At 32.5% G+C, this 22,080-nt stretch overlaps 1 protein-coding gene and 1 long non-coding RNA gene across 2 annotated transcripts in view; one reads left to right on the top strand and one right to left on the bottom strand.

The window, feature by feature from the left end:
• LOC148953301 (uncharacterized) overlaps positions 1-9,809 on the top strand; it is a 55,474-nt gene extending 45,665 nt beyond the window's left edge. The window contains exon 2 of the long non-coding RNA XR_016141706.1: positions 9,362-9,809. This is a non-coding gene — a long non-coding RNA (uncharacterized LOC148953301). The remainder of the gene's footprint in view (positions 1-9,361) is intronic.
• Positions 1-22,080, bottom strand: part of LOC148953300 (protein O-mannosyl-transferase TMTC2-like) — a 137,911-nt gene that overhangs the window by 60,167 nt on the left and 55,664 nt on the right. Inside the window, exons 2-3 of the mRNA XM_089088472.1 lie at positions 18,212-18,656; positions 10,676-10,903 (exon numbers count right to left, since the gene is read on the bottom strand). Coding sequence (XP_088944598.1) covers positions 10,676-10,903; positions 18,212-18,656 — 673 coding nt within the window. The remainder of the gene's footprint in view (positions 1-10,675; positions 10,904-18,211; positions 18,657-22,080) is intronic.

The following is a 22,080-nucleotide window of genomic DNA, read 5'->3' on the forward strand; positions in this document are numbered from 1 at the left end:
TAGGAGATACAAATTCCTGGGCGCATCAGATTCTTTGTGTCCACTGTGAGTATATTTATCTTGTCACAAACAGTGCTTACAACTGAATGCACTAATGTCACCTGATAGGTTTACACTCGACTAGAATGTTGAAATTTTCTTAAGCAAAAGGAACAAGATGGGTAACATGGGAATGAATAGTAAATCAGTACAATAGAAGATTAGGAGATTATTCCTATTTTGTTAGACTAACCATTAGTCACTGCAACTGCTTTCGAGCCCTTGACTACTGTAATTTGTTGCAAGGTACTGCAGCCCATTGACGGTTTTTAACATTAAAATCACACTGACATGTGGTTTAAAAATAATGCTTCTATTCTACAATGCATCGTGATAAGCTGAATTCCCAAGAAATAAATTCACCGAAGTTTAAAACGTTGATAATGAACCTTTAGAAAAAAAAGAGGTACTTGTCTGTTAGCCAGTAGAGACTCCAGAATTTGGATATATAAAATCAGACAAAAACCGGTTTATTGCTGTTTGTATACAGAGGCAATTAGCTTCGGCTCAGTGGAAAACTACATTGCAGCTATTTTTTAATAAATAATTAGTTGATATTTTGGTTAGGTTAGGTTACATTTTGCATGCAGCCCCGCTATACTTAACCCCCAACCCCTGCATTGCGCAAATATACAGCCCAAATTATGTAAATCCTATCTACCACCCAAGTGTTTCAGTTGTTTCAAGCCCTTATCTGTAGATCCAAATTCTCGAGTGTGTATTGGCTAACAGATAAGTACCGAAAAAGATAGTCAGGTGGTACCTAATGGTCACGTATACAGTTTTTACAGGGGAGGAGTGGTGATCCACTAGAGGGGTGAGGTGTTCGTCAAAAACAAAACGACGTGCGTTTCGTATAAAAATTATGAAAAAACTAACAGAAATCATATGGGAGCATTTTGTGGGAGGGCCGAAGCCCAACCGAGGTTTTGCCCAGTTGCCAAACGTTTGAACCAGGTTGCGTGTGCCACAAATGGTAGGGGTGTGGTGCATAGGAAGCTACGTGTCGTGGAGTACGTGACACTTCTAGATGTATGTCAGGTGTTGGAGATGTACGACAAATAACGAAGAACGAAAAAATTATTGAGGAGAAGACCCACACTAAAAGAGCAGGGTATTATGAAGGTAGCATTTCCGATGCAATGTATTTGATTTAGTGCAACAGAATTACCCCTGGCAAATATGTGTTGAGGACAACAAGAGGAGCATAGAGAAAATCCAGTTTAAACTTAACACTTGCTATAGAAAAGGTTGAGATAGGTGTTATTCCGGCATCATTGCTTCATTATTTGTATTGATAATTAATATCAGATAGCACTACATCCAGTGGCGTAATTTCGTCAAAGTTCTGGGGGGGACATAGTTGGGGCCAATTTTCCCATATCAAGTGAAAATGACAGTGAAAGCTGAAAAATCATCTATATATTACCATAAAGGCAAAGATATACTAAAGAAAACTGGCCTGTTTCTCTGGATACTTGAATTATACAGGCCTATCTTAGTTTTGACAAGATTTTTTTTTGCAGAAACTAGATTTCGGCTGGGGGGTGGGAGAGAAAATTGAGGTCTGGGAGGCAAACTTGGGTCTGGAGGTGGCAGTTTTCGCCTGCCCCATAGCAAATTACACCCCTGACTAGATCAGGTCAGGCACATGCGCAGAAATCTATTGAGGTGGTAGGAAAAAAAAACGACAAAAAACAGGCAGATTATTTAGAAAAACAAGAAATTATCCAAAGGATCGTAAAAATATTAACATTTCAGTGGGGTAGAGGGGGAAAGAGCCCTAAGTCTTCTCCCTCCAAGCGTATGAGCTTGCAGGGGATAATAGGAGACATACAAAAACAACCTAGGTCTTTTTGGCCAGAATAGGCCTGAGAGAATGAGAATACAAGTTAATTGTAGAACTGAAATAGCTCTTTTAGCCCAACTGTTCAGAGGACAATTTAATAAATGTCATAAAAAAAGTAAAAAAAATCAAGGGGAAGATTCATTGTTTTTTGTAAATTTTTACTATGGTTTTTAAACTTCAGTGTTTACATTATTGTATTAGCAGGTTAGAAGCAAATTATTTAATTATATTTTCTGATGCCCAATTATTTCCTATTATTGTGTTAAGAAAATAGGGAACACGCAATTTTATGCAATTTGTATTAGCCTACCATTAGTTCAGAAAGGAGCACTGTGTTAAGCCCTTTTATGTATTGCGAGCATTTAAGGGGTTAAATTTATTATTATATGTTATTTAAACTTGAAGGTAATAATATTAATAACAATTAAGCTATGCAAAAAAGTGGACTTGACCGCAAAATCTTCTGAAAAGGCGTTTCAGAAACGGTTCTTATCGGTTATAGCGCCCATGTTAAGTTCTTCATCTAAGTAGAACCTGTTTTTCTGACTAATCCTTATGAAATATCACAAAATATGATGAAAATATGATACTTTAGAAACAAATTTGAGCTATACATTTGCACATTAGAGGGGTGGGGGTAAAGTATAGCAGATCGGCATGCAAAATGTGCTAAGTACAATTATTCTGCATATTATGAGGTAAGAATTGTTTTCTAACTTCACACTGTCCAAATACTAAATAATTTTTTCTAATATTTTTATATCATAAACTACCATCAGTTCTTTCGTTTATTTAATATCTTGTTTACGACATTCTATGATTATCATTCAACGAATAATTGAAACATGAAGATACAGATGACTTACCTACAGCGATGAAATTTTGCAGTTATTTATCATCTATATTATGATTCTAGAAAATAACATATACATCAACAGATCAGTAAAAACTGTGGCTTCATAGTTTATAATATAAAGTTTTGATATCTTGCTGTAGCCAAGTTGTTATTAATAGTATATTATAAGATTCGATTTTATAGTTACAAAACTGAATATTCTTCGAAATAGGATTGGTTTTATCAAATTTTCAAATATTCACTTCTGCCAAGATTGGTGCTTTCCACTATTGCTAATGACGTCATAAATTGAAAACTTATTAATAGTTCAAATAGTTAGTTTGACTCACACAAACTGAAATCAGAATGAATATTTAAACAGTTAAAAGCTCGTAAAAGCAGGTAATGGGATCTCTTACTTTGGTGTGATTTACAATGAAGATTCGAAGACTGAGAAGGGGCATAATTGGAAAAAAAAGATACACAATGATAAATATCAATGCATTAATGATTCCGTGTTACCACAAAAAGAAGCTTTTCTCTCATTTTATTGAAGAAATAGATTTTCATGCTATGAAAAATAAAATGAAAAACCTAGAAAAAAAAACTGGGAGATACTGAAAATAACTCTGTCAGTTCTATAGCTCTAGGTCTGACAAGCACAACTGAATGTAGTCTGCAAACAAATTTCGAAGGTGACACTGGATATACATGACAAAATGAGAAAAAAAATAGGAAAAAGAATAAGCGAAGATATTTCCCGCCAGTGAAAAAAATTCCCTTATTTTACTGAAAAAACATTTTCCCTTTCTTTTTTCACTGTCTAGAAATTCCCTCGTTTGGTATTTTTGTTTTATTCTTTTTGTACTTATGCATTATCTGGTACACGACGCTATATGCTGTATAGGGAAATACTAAAGGAATCCAGTCAAACGGGTATTTGCAATAGATAAATAGATCGCAAAGTGTGGTTTGTCTCTGCGTTTACAATATTTAAATTATTGTGTTTTTTTTTGGGGGGGGGGGGGGGAGGAAAGATAACTAGGTTAGGTATTTAATATATGCTATACTTTACCCTCCACCCCCCCCCTTAATGTGCAAATATAGACCCCAAATTAGTTTCTAAACTATTATATTTTCATCCCATTTCATTTTATTTCATTAGCATTAACCAAATTTGACTTCTTTCGTGTACCATATAATGCATAAGTACCTTTTTTTCATTTTGCGAAGAAGTCGACAGAAATCATCCAACCTACAGTAAAAGATAGATGCAGCGTTTCTTAAACTAAAAATGGGTATATTTATTTAATACGGGTGAATATGATGAAAAATTTCCGGGTACTCCCGTACCGTACAATCCAGAACACACTCGAGAAGTCTTTCAAGAGCCTAAAATGTAAGGGCCATTGTATCAGGATCCGAATTTCACTGACACGCATGAACTTATTGTTCTTAACCGGATTTTGATAATTCGAACTCAAAATTGAGCAAAATTTTCGGACAAGATCGAGTATAAACTTACTCTACCGTTATAGAGTTTATAATACTCAAGTTCGATCATTACCCACTCATAAGACACGTCACCTATGCCGAAAAATTATTTTCCTTGTTTTTCAAAATGGGGTGGGGGTGGAGTGTTGAAACCTACTTTTTAAGGTTTTAGACCATGGTGACCTCAACACAGCACTTTTGATTTCAATTTGCCACCCTTTCTGAGGAGTTTGAAGCTCAACTTGAAAATTTTCGAAAATCCGTTTTCGCAATAATTGTTTACCCGAAGTATATATATATATATATATATATATATATATATATATATATATATATATATATATATATATATATATATATATATATATATATATATATATATGTATATATATATAATATACATATATATATATATATATATATATATATATATATATATATATATATATATATATATATATATATATATATATATATATATATATATATATATATATATATATATATATATATATATATATATATATATATATATATATATATATATATATATATATATATATATATATATATATATATATATATATATATATATATATATATATATATATATATATATATATATATATATATATATATATATATATATATATATATATATATATATATATATATATATATATATATACAAATATACGGAGCTATATAATACTTATCATTCCTAAGTCCCTTTTTAATGAAAAAATTTAGTACTTGTTAAGAATCCAGAAAACAAGCGAAGAATCGCATCTAGAATCTAATGAAATCCTAATGAAAACAGGTTTCCGCTGCCTTGTGAGGTATTGCTGACTCCGTGAAATAGTTTAAACTTTAGTTTTTTGGGGGGAAGGGGCAAAAAAAGGTACATAGGTTAGGTTAGGTTACGTACTTAATATATGCTATGATTTACCTCTATCCCCCCTAATTTGCAAATATATAGCCCATATTTGTTTCTGAACTATTATATTTTTTCGTACTTGGTTTTATTTCATTAGCATTAACGACACTTCACTTATCGCGTGTTTACTGGATTCTTAACAAGTACCAAAAACTTTTTCTCACTAGATATTTATTCCCAGACATGTTTTGAAAATTTCGGTTACTATGGGTAAACATAGTATGGGTAACAACGATTATTTACTATAATTTTTAAAAACGCGAATTTCGCATCTGAGAATTTCGGTTATATTTTATACAGGCTCTGTGAAACCGACCGTACACTTTCCTTATTAATTCAACGCACATTCAAGCCATTATTACTATTTGCAAAATATTGCAAAAGAAAAAAAAGTTCACGACTTCCTAGATTTACGAGAGAGTCAGTGAAGATCTTTATGCCAAGGGTAGTCATTTGAAGCCATCTAACATTTCTTTAACCAACCAGGAACAAAGTTCAATTATTTCTCACATAAAAGGAAGTCATAATCACGTCGTTTTATATTGATTTTGATGATAGGAACGAAATGGCAAATGCAAATGATCTTTATAATCGCATGCTTTTTGTGCATATAACGAGCGGGGACAACAAAAACCATTTAAATCGCGATCGTTAGAGCCAAGTAAGTGTCTACCAACAACGGAACTTCTAAATAAGCTATTTTTCCACAATCGTAAACACAACCAGATTGAAAATTTATTTTCTTTTGAATGAAACGTATATAATTTATTTTTATATCTTAGTAGCTTCTATTACTGCTGGACACCTACCTGTTATAATCATCCTTAAGGGAAAAAAATCACCAGCAGGGGTAAAAAGACGGTAAAGATCTAGATTAGGGGCTATTGAGAAAGAAACATTCTTACTTTATAATATGCAGAATAACTGAAGCTAACATATTTTGCATGTAGCCCCGCTATACTATAATCCCCGTCCCCTTAATGTGCAGATATATAGCCCAAATTGTAAATTTCTAATACATTTTGCCACCCGTCACCTTTGTTTTTCCGGTTCTTGTTTCGCCACATTTGATTCAATTTACTGGTACACGGGCTGAAACAAGAGAGACGCATTGAGAGAATACATGGCAAATATCTAATTTCGGTTATATGTTTACAAATTAGAGGGGGGTTGGGGTAAAGTATGGCGAGGCTGCACGCAAAATTTGTTAGCTACTTTTACTCTGGATATTATGAGGCAAGAATTGTTCTTTTAACATGTTTCCTTCTTAATAGCCCCTAATCTAGACCTTTACCGCAAATACTTTGTGATCGGGGGAAATGTTATGTACTGCTTTAATACTGCCCCCCCCCCCCCTAAATTCTTGTTTGTGTTCATCTATGTCAGTAAATTTGACTTTTCCCGCATCTGAAAATGTATAAGTGATTCAAATATTCCTTACCAGCCCTGAATATGTTCAAAACAGCCATACATATTCAGATGTTTACCTGAATATGTTCAAAAATACAGGAGTTACTTCTGTGGTGGATTTAAGCAAGACGAAGGGATGGTTTTGAAACTAACGCAAAATATGGGCGAGTTATAATCAAATATGAAACTATAGAAGCAATATCGGTATTTTGGAGGGGGGGCCTAATTCAAATAATTGGTTCTCATTGGATCAAATATTTGTTTCTCGATTATTTATTTTTTAAATAAATCCATATATGGTCTCATATGTAACATTTTACTGGATAAAAGTTGAATTTTAAGTCCATAGTCGAGATATTAGGCTATTACAGTTATTACATATATACATGTTATTTAAATCCCTTTCTGAGGTGAAAGTATTTTTTAATTTTTTTTTTTGTGGATATATTTGTTTATCCCTTCTCCATACCATGCCCTGGCATTTGAAGTGAATGTGGTTGTGCAATTTTTTTTATTAATAATTGATATTAAATGATACATATATATATATATATATATATATATATATATATATATATATATATATATATATATATATATATATATATATATATATATATATATATATATATATATATATATATATATATATATATATATATATATATATATATATTCCTTTCAATCTATGCAAATTTTAACATTTTGCTCGCTAAAAATATCGAGATCGGTGCCAAGGTACCACTTGGAGAGGATGTGGTTGTGTTAAGTTTTATGTTAATAATTCATATTAAATAAATAAAAGAAATAAAAATATACCCTTTAAATTTATGCAAAATTTAGCATATTGTTTGTCAAAAATATTGGGGTAGATACCAAGGAAATAGAGTGACATTCACTATAAAAGGACTTACGGGGGGAGAGGAAAATCTATGTTTATAGACAAACAAATCATAATCACCTTTATAAAACTTTACTGCATATGCTAGAAATTTTTGTTCGCTCACCAAGTTATCATTATCATTATTCCCTTGTTTTATCTTATCTGGATAATATATGAATAAATGAATAATTTCTTAATATATTGAATAATTTCATAATATATGAAAAATTAGCAAATCTTTTATAATGTGTCCGGCATTGTCCGGAAAACCAAGGGAAAACTTCAGCTAAATGACCAATAGGGAAATAGAAGAAAAAACAAGGAAACCAATAAAGATCTAACTCAAGAACAAAAAGTTGATAAAAAAAAAACTGTTCCGACACCACTTGCTTAATATCCTTAAACCCATAAGGATCAACAGGCTGTTTTTTCGCAGTCCGTACCCATACTGAAACTCATTAAGACAAGTTTGGTGTGCCGAACTGAAATCGAAATTTTCTCAAGTCCAACCAAAAACTTTCTTTAAAAAAAAACCTTGAATACATACCTTCTATATAATGCAAGCAATATATTTTTACCAGTGCACAAATAGGAAGTTTTTATTTGTTTTAAACGCAAATTTGCCCGTCACGCAGAGAAATACTGGTTGACATTCCCCTCGTTTTTCTCGGCTGATTAATTTTGTTATTCATTGATTATTTTTTCTTCTTTATCATATGTCAAATAATCTAGGTGGGCATATGCCCCCAATCAACACCCTCACCCCCAGATTGACGACGCTGATTCGACTACAAGGACGTTTAAAGCCATTATCCTAAGAAACAGAATACCCATTTTTCAGGGCATTCAACAATTAATGGTTACAAGGTACTATTGGCACAAATTTTTTTTTATTCAATATGTTAGTTCTGGAGAATAAGTGCAATGATTGAATCTTGGTAATGCCTACATAAAATTTTCAAAAAATCGGCGGTTTCTATTAAAACCAACAGGAAAAAATACGTTAGGAATAAGATACATACTTTTAATAATATTTCATAATTAAAGGTAACAAGGGGGCACCATTTCCTTCCTTTTCTTGTAATAATGTTGAGGAATGACTACGAGTCCTAGCAATATGTGAAATAATATCAATTATTATAACATCAAATAAAGCCTTTAATTTAATTTTAGTAATAATATCAAATATCAAATAAAGTAATAAACAAAATTATTTATAACGTATAAATAATTTTCATAAATAATTATAATAATATAAATAAATATAATAATAATAATTATAAAATATAAAATATAAATAATTTATTACAGTATAAATGAAGCCTAGTAATAATTAAATCAAATTGAGTCCTACTTATATGTGATATTAAAGAAATTGGAGATTTCCATTTTAATCAGCAAATCAAAAATAAAATATGTTAGTAGCAATGTCTGCACAGTGAGCAAAACACGGTTTATGCAAAATTCGCAATTGATCCTTATAATAGAAATGTTAATACCAATAACTACCTAACACTAAAATTGTCTCTCCTCCCTTCCTACCTTTCACTCTACCTCTTTCTCCATTATCAACCTCCAATATCAATCATTGAAATAAATCGCACATTGTCCAGTTTTGCCCATTTATTTGCCCATTCGATATTATTTCCAATTTGCCCATTTTTTTTGTCGAGCCATGAATGATTCCTGTTCCTCCCTTGGCATGTTTTAAGCAAATCATACTAACTATGTTCTGTCTGGGGCAATACATTTTCTGTCTGGGGCAATACATTCAAATCTCATCTAAAATCATTAAAAATATCACAAAACCGTGCAGTCAAGGCCACATATTGCCTCCCCACGACATACCCCTCAACAGACCTATACAGAGACACTGGAACAATTATCGAATATAATTCCTCAATGTCTTTCCAGGTACTTCGAACTTTGTAGCACAATTCATCAAGAAAGAGCTCTCCGCTGCAACCAGTATAATTTTATGTTACCGAGAAGAAGACTTACTAGGTCTCAACATTCTCCAGTTTATAGAAGTATTTCTGTATGGAACTCAATTAATGAATCTATTAAATCCATAAAACCATTTGGCACACTCCACAAACGATACCTCTCTTACACAGTATTTGATACTGCATGAGTTAATGTCTCAATTTTTCTTTTGTATCTTATCCTCTAACTCTCCTTCTTTGACTCCATCTCTTCTCAATTATTTCCTTTCTAATTCCTTATCCCTCTCTTATGTTATCAGCTCTCCTCTTTACATTTCGTAATGTGATATAAATTTGTTTACCAATATCAGGTGTGACTCGCACAAGCATTGCTTTGAATCGAAATGTTCATGTTAATTGTTTCGTTTGTTCATTTATTTAAAAATAAAAGGTTGATTGATTGAACTAATCTATATTTTGTTCTCTTGGACTTTTACCCTCTCCCATCCCCCCTTTCACTCTACCTCTTCTTCACACACCTCTCTTTTTCTTCTCCGTCACTCGTGGGTGCAGGTTTACTTCATAAGAGGAAGGTGAGACTAGCCAGGTTGTGACAAAAACTGTTTCAGTACCTCTAAGTCAAAGACTACCAAGCAAAACTCTATGTACTACTGACCGAAGATCTGGCTGACTTCGTATTCTTTAGACAGGAGGAGCGATGTGGGGGGGGGGATAAGATGCATAGAGAGAGAGCGAGAGAAGGAGAGAGAGAGAGAGAAAGAGGGAAATTGTGGACTAGTTAATCTGCCTTGCTTAAAGCATCCTTTAAGAGGACTAGGAATAAGTAATTTTGGGCACGAGATAAAACTGACATATTGGGAATACTACATGTCATTTGTTCCAATAATTAATATTAGAGCCTTGTTTAAAGCATGCCCATGGAGAACTTGGAGTTAATTGAATAACTATGCAGTCTTGTTTTTCATTCCTGATTAATTTTTCTACATACATTATTTTTTTGCAAAAAAATGCCACCTCTTCAATTTGAAAGCCATAACAAATGTTAAAGTTACCCATGACTGTATACTTCTGCATTTTCATTTTATTTAGAAATCCAAAGGCAGAGTAGTCAAAGACCTCATTAAAATTTTCAAAAAAGCGAATTACCCCCCTCCCCCTCATGGTCTCATGCCAGAGAATTTATTGACGTTGATCTAAGTTTGCGATTAAAAAAAAATGAAGAGTGTTTAGAATACCAGGTTTTCACTGGTTAAATAAAATCTGAAATTGAAAGGTGACTTACTTGAATGAAATCTGAAATGCTTCTCACTCTGGAATGAATGAATACGTCATAAACATAGCAGACAGCTAGAATTGTCACTCCATGCTCTTTGGTAAGCATAGAAAAGAGAGCACAACATATAGTGCAACCCAGGAACACATACTTCTTGACTAGAACAGATGGAGGAATTTGACTTCCCTCTCCGTAAACACTAGGTGTACTCCTTCCACTACCGCTTGGAGACTCACTCTAAAATAAGATTTAGTAGAACTAAATAGAAGACCTCAATTAATTTAGATACATATGCTGCAAAAGAAAACAATGGATGGAGAAGTTCGACAATGTGAAGATAGCCCAGTTATTATGCACCGCGCGAGCTTCGCGTTTTCAAAAATCGCGAAATTCGCGTTTTCAAAAATCATAGTAAAGAATTGTTGTTACCCATACTATGTTTACCCATAGTAACCGAAATTTTAAAAGCATGTCTGGGAATAAATATCTAATGAGAAAAAGTTTTTGGTACTTGTTAAGAATCCAGTAAACACGCGATAAGTGAAGTGTCGTTAATGCTAATGAAATAAAACAAAGTACGAAAAAATATAATAGTTCAGAAACAAATATGGGCTATATATTTGCAAATTAGGGGGGGAGAGGTAAATCATAGCATATATTAAGTAGGTAACCTAACCTAACCCATGTACCTTTTTTTGTCCCTTCCATCCCAAAAAACTAAAGTTTAAACTATTTCACGGAGTCAGCAATACATCATAAGGCAGCGGAAACCTGTTTTCATTAGGATTTCATTAGATTCTAGATGCGATTCTTCGCATGTTTTCTGGATTCTTAACAAGTAGTAAATTTTTTCATTAAAAAGGGACTTAGGAATGATAACTATTATATATATATATATATATATATATATATATATATATATATATATATATATATATATATATATATATATATATATATATATATATATATATATATATATATATATATATATATATATATATATATATATATATATATATATATATATATATATATATATATATATATATATATATATATATATATATATATATATATATATATATATATATATATATATATATATATATATATATATATATATATATATATATATATATATATATATATATATATATATATATATATATAAAGGTTTCAGGTTATATATATATAAAGGTTTTTATATATATAAAGGTTTCATATATATAAAGGTTTCAGGTTTCATGAAACCTGTGAATAATTATTCTGTATTTGTTTTTCAGATTAATTTTCCTATGCCCAAAAATGAAGCCTTATGGAGAAATATCGACCGCTCTTAGGGGGCTCCCAAACCACATGGTTGAGTTCAAACGTAAGCCGTATTCAAATCCAATGCTGTATTTCTATATTAAGACGCTGCGGGTCTGCAAAATACTTAAAAGATAAAAAATCATCCGCAGCACAAAAGAAGCTCAAGAAGTCCTCTGCTACAGCACAAAACCAAAATGCGATTGCGTGAGTAAGCCTATGGAACGTATCGTGCCCCGGTACGTAGAACCCCTGCTGTGGTTTGCCCCCTTCTTTTACATTGATATTTCCAGTAAAAAAAAAAATAGATTGGTGGGTGGGGGCACAAAAATTCTATGTCCAGACATTGACAGGCCTCGAAAAGTGATTACTTTGGCAGACAATCAACTTTTCAAAAGGCGGCCCACTGTTGACCACTCTCCTTATTATTTTTAATCACGGTCATCAAAAAAATTACTTATTGTAACATGAGGTGAGCAGGGTTGACGGCATAATACAGGTTCATAAAGAGCCAAGGACGAAGGGCCCTAAGTTTAGATAATGATTTAGAAGTATTTTAGCGTCTAATCAAGTATAAAACAGTGCTAAAAGAACACTGAACTTAGTAATCAAAAAGTGCTAAAGGAACACTTAGCTTTGTAACACAATACGAAAAAAACCGTTTGTATGTTTCGATACAAAAACTTAGTAAGGATTTAGGGTGATATATCACCAGCAGGATGGAGAAGGAGCATGCATAGCTGTGCTGGCCTCACGCAGCTTGTTACTACAGTAAATTGTCAGTAGTAGTAGAAGTAGTCGTATTACCAACAGACGCCACTTTAAGACTTTGTATGGGTAATAATGACTGAGACAATATAACTTATTATTCATCCTCAAGTAAATATGTTTCCTTATGCACCTTCCATGGGAAACATAAACGTTAAAGTTATGAAATCAGTTAATCACTTTTCGTCCGAACGAATAAACGTTCAAATGGGGATAAGTCCATTTATTCAGAGAGTGAAAAAAGGTACAAAAGTCTAGATATTTCAATCACCTATACAGCAATCGTCATCAGTAGAAATATCTAGACTTCTGTACCTGTTTTCACTGTTTAAATAAATGGAATTATCCCCATTTGAACGTTTATTTGTTCGTCACAGAAAGGCAGTGTTGTCTGGGAAAAGGATACCTAATTTAAGGTATTCCTTCGAAAATGTACTTTTCATAAATACTCTATCGCGCATTGATCATTATGTTTTAAATTACTGCCATTTTATTTAAACTGAAGCTGAATTAGTTGAGCAAAAATTCTTCTGATTCAAATTCTTCTAACCAATTCTTCTTCAAAACCCTTTTAAAAAATTAGCCATTAAGTCCTAATAACTTGCATCTTATTTAAAGTAAAGCTGAATTAGTTGAGCGAAGATTCTTCTTATCTATATTCTTTTAATTCTTCTAAAAATTCTGATCATTAAGTTTTAATTATTGGCATCTTATTTCAACTGAAGCTGAAATAGCTGACAAAAATTCTTCAAATCCAGATTCTCCTAATTCTTCTAAAAAAAAATACTCCTAAAAAATTGATGATTAAAATCTAAATAATTGGTCTTATTTAAACTGAAGCTAAACTAGTTTGGCGAAAATTCTTCTAATCCAGATTCTACCAATTCTTCTAAAAGTTGTTCTAAAAAAAATTGATCAGTAAGTCCTAAATTATTTGCATCTTACTTCAACTGAAACTGTAATAGTCCATTAAGTTCTAAATAACTGGCTTCTTATTTAAACTTAAACTAAATTTGTTGAGCTAAAATTCTTCTAATGCTTCTAAAAACTTGATCATTAAGTCCTTTGTTATTGGCATCTTATTTAAACTGAAGCCGAATTAGTTTAGCGAAAATTCTTCTAACTCTTCTAAAAAATATTTCTATAAAAAACTGATTATTATGTTCTAAATGATTGGCATCACATTTAGCCTAAACTGAAGCTGAATTAGTAGAGTGAATTTTCTCCTAATGGAGATTCTTCTAGTTCATTAAAGTTCTATTAAGTCCTAATTCATTAAAATTCATTAAGAATTTATTTTTAAGTTCTAAATAATTGACGTCTTATTTAGACAGAAGCTGCATTATTTAAGCGAAAATTCTTCTAATCTAAATTCTTCTAACTGTTCTAAGAAATTCTTCTAAAAATATCATCATTAAGTCCTTTATTATTGGCATCTTATTTAAACTGAAGCTGAATTAGTTGAGCGAAAATTCCTTTAATTGAGATTCTTCTATATTATTAAAATTTTAATTCATTAAAACTCATTAAAAGTCTATAATTAAGTTCAAAATAATTGAAATCTTATTTAGACTGAAGCTGAATTATTTAAGCAAAAATTCTTCTAATCCAAATTTTTCTAATTCTTTTAAAAAACTGATTATTAAGTTCTAAATTATTCGCATCTTATTTAAACTGAAGTTGAATTAGATGAGCAAAAAATCTTGTAATCCAGATTCTCCAAAAAATTGATCAAGTTCTAAATGATTGGTATCTTATTGAATCTAAACCTGATTTAATTGAGCGCAAATACTTCTATCCAGATTCTTCTAATTCTTCTAAAAAATTGAGCATTAAGTTCTAAATTATTAGCATCTTATTTAAATTGATGCTGAATTAGTTGAGCGAAAATTCTTCTAATCCATTAACCTACCAGAACAAATTTTTACATGAATTTTTACCGATCTACCAAAATATTTACACTACTTATAAGTCAGACGGTTTTTTTGCTCATTTAACTCATTTCATAACAAGGTTTGTGCTGATAACAATTACTTGATGATGTGTCGCTAGTTGTGGCAATTGGATAATTATTTGGTATGTGGGTGGCTATACAGCTCAACAGACACAAATGTTCCAGAAGTTATCGCCAAAATCTATTGTTTAATCTGGAATTAAAGCAGAACCGGACGTTCGCTAGTGCCAGAGACTAATTTCGTCTTTTCTTTAATAATTGATGTATTCTAGATACAGCTTCTTCTATTGAAAGACCACATACAGAGATATCTATCAGGCTCTTTCTACATTAGTATGTTGTCATGTGCGTTATGGATGTTTAAAAAATTGCTTGAACGTAACACAAATAAACAAATTTTGTGGTGTTCCAGGCTTCTTTTTCTTTAGTTTGGCAAACACCTCAACGGATAAGGTAACAAGGCCCTAGCCAAATAGGTGAGAAGGGGGGGAGAGGGATTCAAGGTTTTTTTTATAAAAATAAATAAATATAAAAAAAAAAATCAAGAAAATCTAAGAAAGTGAGTGTGATTTTTAGTCAGTTGAAAATTTTAACCCACATTGGTCAAATGCTCCCCGTAAGCTTGACTTAAATACGCTCCAAGACCACACTGGTTATACATGACTTTTGATAAAAAAAAAAAAAAAATTAAATAATTAAGAAAACCAAGAAAACTAGGGTAATTTTCAACCAGTTGAAAATTTTAAACAGCATTGGTCAAATGCTCCCCGTAAGTTTGAAGTAAATACGCTCTAAGACCACACTGGCTACACATGGCGTTTGCTGTAAAAAAAATAATAATAATACAAAACCGAAAAAATATGGGTAATTTTTGACCGGTTGAAAATTTCAAACAACATTGGTCAAATGCTCACCTTAATATATATATATATATATATATATATATATATATATATATATATATATATATATATATATATATATATATATATATATATATATATATATATATATATATATATATATATATATATATATATATATATATATATATATATATATATATATATATATATATATATATATATATATATATATATATATATATATATATATATAGAGTACCGGGCTTCACCGCCGGGCCCCGGCATTTGGCACGCGGCAGGCTTCTATATATGGATTCTCATTGTCACTTTTCTTCTAAACAAAGACAATTTGAGCCTTTTCTAGATGTCATGACGTCCAAATGGACGTTAAATTAGAAGTAGTACCATTTCAAAATCTCAGTTTCTTTTATTGGACCTTTGACTTTTGCCTCGGCTTGTCTTTTGTCATTATGAAAGACATGTCGCCAAACCGTTGTTTCTTTTAATTGTTCAAGTGGTGGGACAAAATCTACTTTTTCTTCCAGCGATTTATCATTTATAACAATTGTCACTTTTGATTTTTTGCGTCTTGTCTCATTTGCCAGTCCAGGTTTTTGATTTTCACCCATTGCGAATTTAAAATGTTTGGTTCATTTTACTTTGGCTTGTCTTTTTTCACTATGAAATACACATCGGCGGACTTTTTTTTTACAAAGGTATGGTAGGCATTGATGACCTTATCCATGTCAAAATCCCAAACCCAATCATCATCGCTATTATTTTCAATTTTGAAACGTTTTGATTCTCGCTGTCATTGATCTTCTAACCCTGTTTTTCTTTCTTCTTCATTTTGGATTTTCATTACTACAGACAATTTGCCAATGCCCTTTGCTTTAGCTGCCCTTACTGGCATCGTTATCATTTACAATGTTGTCACGTTTTGATTCTCGCTGTCCAGGTTGTTGATTTTCACCTATGTCTTCTAACCGCGTGTCTTTGCTCTTCATTTTCATTTTTGACTTGCTCAGATTCTCGGTGTCGCTTATCTTCTAACAGCGTGTGTCTTTGATCTTCATTTTCATTTTTGACACGCTCTAATTTTCGTTTTTGCATATCTTCTAACCGCCCGTGTCTTTGCTCTTCATTTTCGTTTTTGACTCGCTCAGATGTCGCCCTGTCTTCTAACCGCGTGTTTCTTAGCTCTTCATTGTCATTTTTGACTCGCTCAGATTCTCGTTTTCGCAAATCTTCTAACCACCCGTATCTTTGCTTCATTTTCATTTTTGAGGCGCTCTAATTCTCGATTTCGCGTATCTTCTAAGAGCCCGTGTCTTTGCTCTTCATTTTCATTTTTGACACGTTTTGATATTCGCTGTTGCATATCATCTAACCACATTTGTCAAAATACGGAGCCGTTTTTGTAAAAAAAAATACATACATGCACAAATATACAATTATTGCTCGGTTATAATATATATATATATATATATATATATATATATATATATATATATATATATATATATATATATATATATATATATATATATATATATATGTGTGTGTATATATGTATGTATTTACAAGTAAGAAATCCAAGAAAACGAGGGTGATTTTCAGCCAATCGAAAAACGGTTTGAAGAACAGTAGAAAACATTATTCTTTTTATTAAACGTCATGTAGGATAGTGTGGTCTAAGAACGTATTTGAATCATAGTTTACAAAGCAGTTACCAGAAGAAAAAGATTAAGCATAAACAAATGTGACACATCAACTATTGAATTGGCGGTGAGTTTTGTTCGTTTTCTATTTTTTTTCCTTTTTGAACAGAAAACCAACATATTTCTATTTTAATAAGGTGTTATTGCACACTTTAGTCTGATTCCGAGATTACATGTTTTTTTAGTTAGTTGATCAAAATTTTCTGTTACCCAAGAGACCACCTTAAAACACTAAAACATTTTTCTTAGTTTGACCCCACTTCTCTAAGGTATAGAAAAAACCTTTTTGGAGCAGAATGCTGGCATCAGGACCAGGGTTGCCACGTGTAGCATGAACGTGTTATTTTTCAACTACTTTATTACGACTAGCTCTGTAGCATATGCTCATGGTTACTAAAATAGTGCTAAAATAGAAAGAAAATATTATTTTAGCACTATTACAGTCAATTTTTTTTCTATAGCATCGAAAATCGCTGTGTAGCACGCACATTTGGGCAATTGTGGCATTTTAGGAACTGACCATGGTGGCACCTTTAATCGGGACTGCTCGATCGCTGACTTTTAAAATCTTTCGGGTTGCTATTTTGTCTTTCCCACCACACAATTCTCCTTTTTATGCTTTTTTCAAATATACTGATCGCTTCATTATATTTAGGGGGGAGTAAGTGAAGTAGTACACCTTTAGTAATAATACAAGTAAGTATTTATGACCATTTTAAGGTTGTTTGCAAAATTTCTGATTACCATTTTCTAACAAGGAAAACTTTAACAAGGTCACTTTAAGGACTCAAAATAAGCATTTTTCTGTTTTCTCAATTGCTAATGGAAATAGAAAAAAATAGCGTTTTTCAATACCCCTCCCCCCAAAGAGAAGGGGGAGAACTAAAATTTTTGTAAAAAAATCGTAATAACAAGAGGCCTTTACCTTTAACTTCGGGTGAGTACCACTTCCATGGATGGAAATTGTTCTAAAAATCAAATATTTTCTATATGCTAAAAAAGCTAACAAGAAAAATATCGATGCACCAATGTCAGCTCTCCCAACAACGCCAGCAACCGCTTCGGTATGAATGGGGTGAGAAGCGAAGATGGCACCACTTATAGCGCATGGGAATGTCTTTCTAAAAATCGTTCTTGCAAACTTCGTAAAAAGAGCTGTCGCAACTGTATGCAATATTATATTCACTAAATGGAATCCGAATGGTTTTAAGTCATGGAGAAGAACATTTAAGCGGAAAGAAAGAACAGTTAGAGGGCGATAGCTTTTATGGGAGCCACTGTGGGTTAATGGGGTTCCCCAGAAGTCGTCAACGAAAATCTGTGAAAGTGGTGTCGACGGTTGGACATCAGGGTTGGTTTTAATGGCTCGACTGAAAAAAAGAAAAGAATTGGTAAGCAAGACAAGTATTGTACCTAAAAGATGCATATTTTAGTTTTAGAGATCAAGAACACTTTTTTCCCAACATAAATGACGAAAAACCAAACGAACATGGAAGTAGCCAATTAAAACGTTTCTTTTTTCTGGAGACAGATTCATCTTCTTTTACACATATTGTTGGAAGATTTCCTCGTTAGCTTTGAAATCGAAGTTCAAATCTTAAACAAAAAAAATTAACTTGAAAAAAACTATAGCACGACATTGGTTTTGATATTTGAAATCATTTTTTTAGACTGGAGTTAGAAGTAATTCTAAGCGTAAAAGAAGAACAACTTAAAAAAACAATGGAAGCGACTGATTGAAAAGAAAACAGTTAAAAAAAAGTAGAGGGCGATGCTAAAACTTAAAACAAAAAGGAACTTCCCTGAAAGCGGGGACACTCCTCTACCCACCCAGCCACCTAATATTAGCGCTAAATTATCGGTAGTTGTATGATATAGCCCCTACCTAATATTCTTGAAATATGTTTCTCTGACACTCAACCCTAATGAAATATACCAGAGTATGATAAAAATATAGCCTAATACTTTATAAACAAATTTGGGCTATATATTTGCACATTAGGTGATGGGGGTAGGCTAAAGTATAGTGGGTCTGCATTCCCAGTATGTTAGGTACAATTATTCTGCTTATTATGAAGTAAGAATTGTTTTCGTACTTCACACCGTTGAAATACTTTACTCCCCCCCCCTTAATGTCCAAATATATAGCCCAAATTATATATTTTCCATCTATCCTGTCACTTCTCTTTGTCCTGTCTCACGTTAAGCTTAAAGAAACTAACGAAAAAAAACGGTTCTATAATGCGCCAATGAATGAACAACTTGAGCGGTAGGGGCTATATCATATAAGTACCAAATTATTTGCTTTACTCAAAATTCGATATGCTAGTTCTAACAGGTAGGAGCCCGACAAGTGGATGGAAGGCAATACTTCAAAGAAAATACCAAAATCATGCAAATACTATCAAAAATGTAAATAAGTACACGAACAATTGCGCAAATTTGAAGATTCAGGGGTGATTAGGCCCAAAGCCCCTCCCCCAACCCTATGTACGTCCTCGACTCCTAAAACAGCTAATTAAGAAGATTTGTGTTTTCTAAATATTCGAATAGCATACACTATTGAAAATGTCGTTTTCAATTAAACTTTTTTTTAGTTACACCAAATTTTTATTTGTGTTCTACATTATTTTTATTTGCCATGTCCGCAGTACTTATGCCATAACTTTTTTCTTCCATAGACGTTGAAACTTCTAAGCATATCAGAGTTGATAATCTGAAGCAATTTGAAAGGGTTACTCTGTACCATTACCGGTTCGCTAACTCCGCGATAATAGACCGAAAAAAAAAATCTCACTGGCTTCAAAAGTAATCATTAAACAATTAGCAAATTCTCAAAGATCCCATACCGGTTTTCCACAGGACATGGGCGCCCATAGGCTGAATTTTAGGGGGGGGGGGCTTACCTGGTCTTATCGGCACTTCGTTTTGAGCTTATAGGTAAATCAAACTGACAATCCACAGTCATTTGTTTTTTGTCTTTTTTTTTTTTTTTTTTAGTAAACCCTATGTTTGTTTCGGTTATTGAGAAGGTATGGGGGTTATCAATTCTAGTAATGTCTTTTTTTGCTCGTTTTGTTTTTGAATCGACAATTTACTGTAATTTTCGTTTATTTTAAGCTTTATTTAGTTGTTGATAGTGATTTGTGGTAGTTTTACGCTTGGAAGATTATTTGACTTTATTTCTGCCCATTTTTGACTCAATAGAGCTCTACATTTCTTTGAAAACTTATTCTGTGGAAAGTTTTTTTTTTATTAAATGACACCGTCATTCATCCAGAAGAGGGGGGTTGGCGCCCCCCCTCTTATGGGTGCCCATGCCCCAGGAAAAATGTGCTTATTTTAAAAGCTGAATGTCGTAGTTTTCAAACTGTGGTATGCGTGCCCCTTGGGGGTACGCACAATTTTTTCGAGGATCCGTGGCCGACCAACATAACTATGTTATTTATATGGTTTAGGTTGTACTACCATGCTAAAGAAAAGGCATAAGTCGAATGTCATATTCAGAGTTATATTTGTATGTCACTTCTGGTGCGGATTTTTTCTAACCGCAAGGATTCAGATATGAATTATTCCGTTCAGGTATGTAGATCCGATTTTTTTTTGGGGGGGGGGATAATAAGAAACAGCATTTGTTTTAGGCTATATATCTCTCAATGGCACTTGTGCGAAATACAAGTCAAAATTGCACACAATTAAAAAAAAAGTAAATTTGTTCATAGTGTGATCAAAGCTAGACAAGAAAAACAAATTAAAGCCTCTCTTATTTAAGGCATCTAACAAGGAACATGTCAAGGGGGAGGGGGATTTAACAAGTTATAACTCCCCCCCCCCTCTCCCCGCTCGAAACTTTTTGTCTGACTCGTAAAAAGTAACAAAAATGCTTATAAACAAATGTTTTATGCGTATTATAAAGTTTCTTGTACCCCCCCTCCCCTGAATTAAAATCCTTGATTCGGTCTTGCCTCTGGCATACTTTCTCTGTGTTTTCTCTTCTTTTCTTTTTTTTTAACAAAATCGAGCTTCGTCCGTAAAGCTGGATATCGTAAAAGTGCAATCAGTGGTGGATCCAAGGTTTGGGGAACGGGATGAAAACTGTCTAGAATTTTTATGACCTTAAATAAAGGAGCATTTTCAACGAGTCCCAAAAAATGACCAAACCCCCTCAAATGCAAAATTCACATTTTTGAAAAATTTTTCGAAGTTCGCATGCCAATCTAGGATGAAATTGTGAAGGCCTCTACGTTCGGCCTAGTTCAGTAATATTATTTTGCTATATTTTTGCATTCAAGTCATCAAAAATTCGATCAGAAACAACAAATTCACATACACCCTGTAAATTCAGATGTTATAAGAATGCCACTTACAGTTATTAATATAATGTTTTGCCCTATCTTCCCGAGAAATGTTTTCCTTCTTTTGGAAGGGAAAATCCACAAGGTCAACAAACAGCTTTTAAAACCGAAACCATGGAACACCAATGAAGAAGGTCATGCGGACCAGACCTCCAAAAATAGCGCATGTAAATTATTGAGACCATTCTGCGGCCTGATAATTTGGAGGACTTGACAGCAACTTCACTGGCGGCCCTTTTAGGAACAATGAATAGAAAACATTATGACATAGACATTATCACATTATGACGTGTTTACATTTTATGTCATTCTGTCACGATCCTTTCAGAGCTGAATTCTGCATGTGTCACCGCGGTTGCCACTAGATAAAAAAATTAACCAAAAGGAAATTTCCCTTTGGTTGATATATATATATATATATATATATATATATATATAT

The sequence above is a fragment of the Artemia sp. Qi Xiang Cuo genome, chromosome 4 (assembly GCF_049724085.1).
Source record: "Artemia sp. Qi Xiang Cuo chromosome 4, ASM4972408v1, whole genome shotgun sequence".
In the NCBI taxonomy this organism is placed as follows: domain Eukaryota; kingdom Metazoa; phylum Arthropoda; class Branchiopoda; order Anostraca; family Artemiidae; genus Artemia; species Artemia sp. Qi Xiang Cuo.